This window comes from Corylus avellana, chromosome 1, assembly GCF_965113065.1.
Source record: "Corylus avellana chromosome 1, dhCorAvel1.hap1.2, whole genome shotgun sequence".
Taxonomy (NCBI): Eukaryota; Viridiplantae; Streptophyta; class Magnoliopsida; order Fagales; family Betulaceae; genus Corylus; species Corylus avellana.
The window spans coordinates 19,953,982-19,962,400 of NC_142490.1; the positions used below are offsets into that span (position 1 = coordinate 19,953,982).

The following is an 8,419-nucleotide window of genomic DNA, read 5'->3' on the forward strand; positions in this document are numbered from 1 at the left end:
TTGTGGCTCACGGATTGTCTGGCTGGCTGCTAATAATCCCACTGGCGACTTCGATCATGACTAAATTGGCTTGGCTTTAATTGAGTTGTACTAGTACGCGTGTTTTGCGGTTCAATCGCTACACGCAAGTGCATGTCTATTATTGTGGACTTTTATGTATGTATGTGTGTTGTTTTAAATCACTCTTTCAATGTTGATAGGAATTATTTGTAATGGTGTTGTCATTCTCTTCTTTTTATTAATCATAGTGTTGTCATTTTCTTTTTAGTGCAAATGATGTACAATTTTGTTTTATTATATTATGAGTAATGTTTCAAAAAAACATTTTTAAAAATTAAAATCCAGTGCATCGACTAACGTAAAATAAGTGTGATCTATTTATTAGTGTGCAGAGATGGAACCGGGGACATCTGGGACCATGTCTTTTCGATTTCTTTCTTAAAAGTTTTATATATGTATATATGTGCGCACCTAAAAATTAGCATAACCTTATTTAAAATTAGATTTAGTCTCTCGTTCATACTTTTGTTCCTCATTAGAATTTTGGTTTCGTCTCTAATAGTATTATGGTTATAATTTCAGTCTCTTTAAGGATGGATTAAGCTCTATCAAATGTGTATGATATATATATATATATATATATATATATATATATATATCTCCTAGTTAAAAGCTTTGATAAACCAAGAAAGTTTATACAACTAATTAATGTAAGAAACATATTGCTTTGCTTGTTAAGTTTTTTTAATTATTTCTTTTGTATTTTCTTTCTAACATTCAAATTAAAACATAAAATATTCATAGAACATTTTTTCAAGCAATAAAAAAAAATTAACAAACAGAGCCTTATTCACTGTGTCCCTAATCCAATTGTCCTCCAAAAAAAAAAAATCCAATTGGGCTCTTAAGATAATAGAAAGAAGAGTATAATTAATGAATAGTCGAATGTGTAGTAATAAAGAAAAGACTTGACTTTTACATAAAAGACAAGAATAGAGTCGGTAGGCCTTGGTTACCAATGAAGCCGAGCTGACTGTAAACGGTGTAGGAGTAAAGCGTTTAATGGTCCCTCCAGCGCGGCGCATCCGACGGCTCCTGATCCGCGTCAGAGGTGGGGTCCGCCTATTGTTATCCACCGCCTTGGCTCCAATCGGGAGGGGAATGGATTTTCGAACACGACAAACCATTAGTGGCCCGACACGTGGGCCGTTAGTGACGGGAATCTGAATTATTCCTGTAACACGAACACGTTCGTTCACCACCGTATTCGTTTTCGTGCAAGTCATTGTACAAAGGCTAGGAGGAGTAGGGGGGGTTTTGTTTTGTTTTGTTTATTTATTTATTTATTGTTTTTTTTTAATTAATTAATTAATTTATTTATTTGTGAAGTGTTTTAATTTGGTGAAGCAATGTGTAAAAAGTCTTCTAAAGGGATAAGTCACGTTTGTTTAGGAAGCAAACAAAAACAATTAAGTCAAGGGAGTGAAGGTTTTGGCTTTTGGGCTTAGGAGAAAATTGTGTGCAAGTGTGAAGTTCATAGATTTTTAGGCATTTAGCTTCTCCAAGTCAAAAAAGAAGAAGAGATTTATATAAAAATATGGATTTCTTTTCCTTTCTTCTTTTCTGGTCCAAACATGTCATTACGAATGGTAAGGAAAGTTTTTTCATGCATACATACATTTTCAATAGAAAAATTAAATGGCTGAAGCCTGAAATGGTATATGTAGTGAAAGATTGTTTATTTGTGTGTATTAGAAAGATGAAAACGGGTAGGCAGAATATTAATAAAATGATTAAATTTATTATTTTTATTAACTTTTTGATTTTTTGGATAACCAGTTAGTATTTAACAGTAAATTATAATAGAGTTTTTGAGTTCGAATATTAAGTTCATTATTTTTTACCAGCTTAAATTTTTGAGATAATCGATAAATAATTATCACAGTGACTTTTTATGGGTTTAATCTTCCGAAATGAATAATAATTCAAAATAGTATTAAAACAAAGACCGTGAATACGAAGGAGAATGATTCTCTCAATTTCAAAGGAAATTGAGAGGAGTCGGTCCTTCTTTTTACAAGGGTAAAATGATCTAAAAAAAAGTAAAATAACCATTGTACCATTGTAAAATTAGGGGCCGACTTTTCTTCATTTTCTTTGAAGTGGAGAGGATCCGGTCCGAATATACAAAACATTGAGCTTTTATGCGGAAAAAATTGGGATTTGAAAAAAAGAAAAAAAAAAAAGAAGAAGAAGAAGCATAAAATAGAAATAGATACGTGTAGGGAGGAGATGGAGAGAGGTGGTCCAACGGAAAACCTACACATTCCAGAAGTCTTGCCTTAAAGTGGGTACTTGACGTATATATACTCTTTTCATTGAAAACGACTGCAGCTTTTCGAGGTGTCCTTTTTATTATTATTATTATTATTATTATCCTGCTAGATATTTCCTTGTTAAATTTGGAGGGCTAGTGAAAATGACTTGAAGCTCATCTCATCTCAGATTTGTGGTTCATATTTCATCATTTCTGTACGTTCCCCCTTCTCATCGTTTTCAATATTCGCCACCACTTACGTACCGTTGGTAGGTTAAATTCATATCAAATGAACAAACGAAACTATTAATGCAGATTTTTGGACAGTCAGACGGGTGACGGGTTGCTTGTAAGACCAAGGAAAAAGCTACCGTGACGAGAATGGGTGGGGGGGCGGGGGGAAGGCAAACCCTGTAGAAAACGTTATTCTTTTCTTAGAGTTTTGGTTAATGATGATGAGGAAATAGAAAAAGAGTTTTCAATTCATGGTGTAAGAATGAAGGATAATTTTTGGTCTGGTTGAGATTCTAAGAAACGTATGATTGTGCATGCAATCATGAGTTAGAAAAATGCCAAATTTGAAATCGTTTTCTAGTGGTTAATTAATTAATAATATTGAAGATGCATGCTTAATGATGCATATCGTTTTGTTTAATTGATTTGTTTCGGATATTCCGGGCGTCAACATGAACTAGCTAGCTAGAACGTACATTCGGTTTATGTATTGTGTGGTTTAATAAAACTCCAAGGTATATTCCTTATAATATAAGAAAGGAAACCTTATAACAAAAATAAGTGCGCATGGTTTTAAAGTGAATTTATATAAATCTTTGTAGTTTACTTTTATAACAAAATGATTATTTTGTATGAATTCTGTCCTTTTTTTTTATTTTTATTTTTTACAAAATTATAACAAAACCATCCTATTACCCTTAAAGGTGGTTTGACCCTGACCCACTCCCATTATCCTTAAAGAATCGTTTGGTCATCTCCAATGATCGGTTTTAGGGGTAACCAAATTATTCCCAAGTTATGGGGATGGTTCAGACACTTTAGAATGCCAGTTTTATGAAGTGAATCAAGTGATTGACCAACTCTAAAATTATGAGAGTGGTTTAACCACCCCTAGAATGGACCGATGGGGGTAATTGAACCACCTCAAGCTATAGAATGTTTTTATTTATTTTGGTAAGTACACTTCAACAATGAAAACAAGACAAGCTAAAAAACAACAATGCCAAAACAACAAAATAGAAGAAATTACAAGCAAAAAGGAGATGGGGTCTTTGCCACCGCAAATAGGGATAGATGGGTGAACATGAAAGTAAGTGAGAATGTAGCCGGAGTGAGATCTAGTTGTGGCTCAATAAGCCTAGCCTTCCAAGAGAAAGAGGTTAGAATGGAAGAGATAGAGTTTGAAATGAGATCAACAATTTTCCATTCTTGTGCAAATATGTGGTTGTTGGAGAGCCATTATCACCACTTGAGAATCACCTTCTAAAGTGAAGTTTAAGAACTTGAGAGATTGTCAATGAAGTTGCCAGGCAGGCAACAAGAGCCTCGCCAAAGTTGGGATCACAAGAAGGCCTAATTTGAGATAACACCTTTAATATTTTGATGTTGGAATCACGGCATACTGCAACTTGAGCCGGGAAAGAATCCAGGATGACAGTATCAAAATTTATTTTGAAAGAACGAAAAAAGGCGATGGGATCCATTTTTCAACTTGAGTGGAAGAGGGAACTTTCCAAGCATCAAGGTGCTTAATTAAGAGCTATTTTCTTGTTGGAACCAACGAAATACATCAAATCTGGAATGATTTCATCATCGTTTTGATTTTTGAGTGATCAGCTAACTCTAGAATCGGTCAGAGGAGTGTTGCCGAACCGCCCCTTAAAAGCCTTTGGGATGGTTCAGTCACCCCAAAACGAGCCTAAGGGGGTGGCCGACCACTATTACATTAAACTTTTTATTTGTGGATAAGCCTATATAATTTCATTCGATACAATTTCATGATTAAAAGAAATAGAAGTGTTTTTTTTTTCACCAGAAAACTATAAAAGTAAATCTTTTTTTTTTAAAAAAAAAAAAAAAAAATCTTTGGTCGGACCAACACACAATGCACCTCCTTTACATAAAAAGGCCTGAAGAAAACTAGGCCCATTATACTAGTGAGTAGTGGCCCACGTTTTCACAGCCCAAATCTTAAACCCATCCTCAAAGCGATCAAAAACCCACATAAAAGCTACAGGCCTCAGATGTATGAACTTCTAGAGAGAGAGAGAGAGAGGGAATACTGGGTCTTGGAGCAATGGCTTGGTGTCGTCCTGAGCGGGACTGAAAGTGGGGTTTTTTTTTCCTGAACTGCTTTGGACGTCGGTTCTGTTCTTGTTGGTGGTGGGGGATTTGATTGAAACCTCTGAAACTTCCATTGTTGCTCTCTCTGTCTCACCAGGAACTGTGAAGTGGAGTGCTTTTTTGTTTGAGGAACCCAGGATAAAGAAGAGAGAGAACCGAGAGATTTTTTTTTTTTAATATATATATTTGCTTAACCCACGACATTATTTCATTTAAAAAGGCAAAATTAAATCTCAATCGTCCATATAACTGCAGCAGATTGCTGTGAAATTTTTTTTTTTTTTTCACTGCATGGAAGCCGGATTCTTCAACTTCTACCAAGTTCGCATTTGAATTGAAGGAGGCTCTTCTGCTTGCTTCCCTAGCGAAAAACCCAACTGGGTTTTCGTTTTCTCGAACAATAAGGTAATCTTTCCTCTTTACAATTTATCTTGTTGAAAATGAGAGTGAACCCATTTTACTCCACTATGTAATCATCTCGTCTCCCTCATATGCTTTTGATTTCCTACTTTCAAAACAAAGAGACAACACACACAAATGTTCTTCCCAACATGTTTGGATCTTGGGTTGGAGTTGCTTGATTGAAGAAGAGGACAATGATGATAATTGTCAGTACCAGAAATTCATATTGTTTCTCCTCATTGGGAATAAGTCAGGTAAATGGTTGGGTTCGAAATTATTATTATTATTATTATTATTATTTTTGTGTTGCCTCCTTATTGTGGAGGCTTATCATCTGCACTTCTTATGTGGCCTCATCAGGTTAAGAAAACTAAGGTGGAGTTATTGTGGGGTCCGAGGCTCTCAAATTGCAGGTTTTTGTTCCTGCAAAAGGCAACAAGGGCTATTATCCTCACTGCAAAGGCAAGCAAGAAGAATTAAGTACAGTTTCTTAAATTTATTTTTTCCTAAAAATTGGAATTATTTGAACTAGAGCCCATTTATTTATTTGTTTACATATTCAACTTTTACCTGTAACATGTAGGCAACAAAGACTCCCCATGTCAAATGCTCGCTCAATCATGGTGGAGAACTGGGAAATAATTCCAAAGCTCTTGAGAAGTAGGCTATTTCTCTTCCTTCATATTTATGAAAAGTTTCTTCTTTTCATAATTTATACAGCACTTTTGCTCAATTTATTTTAATCGTTTTTCTTTATTGCCTAAATCTTTGGTTGTGCTTTAACTCTGAATGAAAAATGTCAGCCTAGTTCCTTGGGGATAGTCATCACTGCTATTGTTATTTTCCAGATTTCCATTATTGCTTCATTTAGGTTTTCTTCACTCGAGTGCAGGAAAATAATAAAGGTTGGAAAGGGAGAGCATCACTTGTGGAAGAAAAAAGATTCAGCTGGGTCTGGGCAGAAGGCGCTTAGTCTTGTTAGAATTGTATGTTAATTGATCGTTTCTTGTGTTTCACCTATTTGTTTTGTCCTTTCAAGTTTTTGGTAAACCTTAAGGACAAAGGCTTTTAGGTTTTAAACTACTAGTTTGGATGGTATTCAAGTACTTGAACAAGAAGTAGAAGTGCTAAATTCTGTCTAACTTCTGTAATTGGTCGGGTGTACATTTCGAAATGGCAGGTTTCTGGACTTCCTAATGAAAAAGAAGCTGTTTATGGAGCTTTAGATGAATGGATTGCTTGGGAGACAGAATTCCCTTTGGTTGCAGCAGCTAAGGCTTTAAAAATCTTAAGGACGAGGAGGCAATGGAAGCATGTAATTCAAGTATGAGATTTGTACACTTCGTGTTTGACATTTATTGTTGTTTATCTGTGGTAGCATTTAGCAACCTGTATATACTCTGTTACTACATTCTAATTGTAGATGATATTTGTGATATCCCAGCCCGTGATTACCTAATAGGAGGATTTTTTATGAAATTAATTTCAGATCAAATCTTTGAGCCAAAAAGGCCTAGGATTATACCAATTATAATTAGTTTGAGCCAATTATGTGATATTTCGTAGGCCTAGGATCAAATCTTAAGGCTAGTCTTCTTTATAATCATGTAAAAATGTATATCAATTATGTGATATTTCCTGCTTATATAGTGATTACTAATCCTTGGTAACCCAGGTGGCCAAGTGGATGTTGAGCAAAGGTCAAGGAGCAACAATGGGAACGTATGACACCCTTCTGCTAGCATTTGACATGGATCAGAGAGTAGATGAGGCTGAATCGTTGTGGAACATGATTTTGCACATACATACACGCTCTATCTCGAAGTGGTTGTTTTCTAGGATGATCTCTTTGTATGATCATCATAGCATGCAAGAGAAGATAATAGAGGTATAAGATTGCTATCTCACTTGCTGTGTCAAACCTTGCAAACAGTCTGCATGAAAACTGGATCTGATGTCTCTGTTCTGTTTTTCTAATATATATATTTTCCTTTTGAATTTTGTGTAGTGTTGGAGATAATTTACATGAAGAATTACTACTATGACAGTTCTAAACTATAAATTTTCTTTATGAAAAATTCAGGTTTTTGCAGATATGGAGGAGTTGGGTGTAAAACCAGATCAAGACACCGTCAGGAGAGTGGCACGTGCCTTTCAGAATCTAGGTCAAGAAGAGAAGCAGAAGCTGGTTCTTAAAAGATACAAGTCTAAGTGGAAATATATCCACTTCAAAGGCGAACGGGTGAGAGTGAGAACGGATGTGTCGGATGAAGATGATGCTTGAACCAATTATAGGGAGAACTTACAGCATTGAGGCACACGACGTCTGTTTTTCCCAGTTCGGCCTTGCTAACTAGAGAGTATTTGTATTTGGCTGGAATGCAATGCGCGAAATTTTGAAGATGGTTTTAGTTCGATGATAGAGTTAAAAAGTTATTATGTACAAATCTCTTTATGTTTAGATGACTGCTCACAATAGTCTTCTATTTTCTTTCTTAGAGTTATTATATTTGTTTCTTGTTCTTCTTTTTAGTTGGTTGTCTCTTATGTATATTCTCTATATACTAGGGTTGTGCCCCGCTGCATTTTATTTGAATTACTTGTAAAAATACTAGAGAATATTATAATTGAAATTTTATGGATTTTGCAGCTAGAGTTGAACAGCTTGAACTCCCCTTCAGGGTTGAGAATAGAGGCGTTCTTATTTGAACTTTGCTTCTTTTTAAGGTAACGAGAAGTTGTACCAAATTATTTTTCCAACTTCCTCCTTTACATTGCACGCTTCTTTCACCTTCAAGTTGGTAAGCATTTTTCACTGAAAATTCCCAATTCGAATTACCAATCCACAATAGTTGTGTATTCCGATTAAGACACAATAATTTGTGTCTTCATGCTTCTCTGCCAAGCATCCTAATTGAAGGTGCATTGAAGGGAGAGGTCATTTATTTTTTCAATGCAGCTTTAGCAAAAGGGTTTGGTTGGCAAATTTGAGTAGTGTTTAATAGATGACACCCTACTGAATGGGAAGAAATCATAGATAAAGGTGTGAAAGAATGGAAAGGAAAAGGGCTGCAAGCAGTATTATTCAGGCTGTCTAAAATATCAGACATGATAACCAAGTGAGAACAGAAGAGAAGCGCTCTTCTGTTCTCAAAAGATTTGTTTGGAAATAAGAATGCTAGTTGTGTCTAAAGGCAAATTTCAGAGAAGCAGAGTAAATGAAGCTTTATAAACTTTCAGTTCTATCAAAAAAAAAAAAAGCGCATAAGTTACAAATTATGTATTGAATCTGATCCAAAGCCTTTCTTTTCATTGTTTATTTGTATTGTGTTACAAAAGAAA

General features: G+C 35.1%; 1 protein-coding gene across 1 annotated transcript; it reads left to right on the forward strand.

Moving 5' to 3' along the window:
* Positions 1 to 4,587: 4,587 nt before the first annotated feature.
* Positions 4,588 to 7,730, forward strand: LOC132170807 (Pentatricopeptide repeat (PPR) superfamily protein). Its single transcript, XM_059581920.2, has 8 exons — positions 4,588 to 5,080; positions 5,198 to 5,331; positions 5,438 to 5,539; positions 5,661 to 5,737; positions 5,970 to 6,063; positions 6,258 to 6,401; positions 6,753 to 6,965; positions 7,161 to 7,730. Exons 2-8 carry the CDS (start codon positions 5,272 to 5,274, stop codon positions 7,359 to 7,361), a joined length of 891 nt encoding a protein of 296 aa, XP_059437903.2. The 5' UTR covers positions 4,588 to 5,080; positions 5,198 to 5,271; the 3' UTR covers positions 7,362 to 7,730.
* Positions 7,731 to 8,419: the final 689 nt, after the last annotated feature.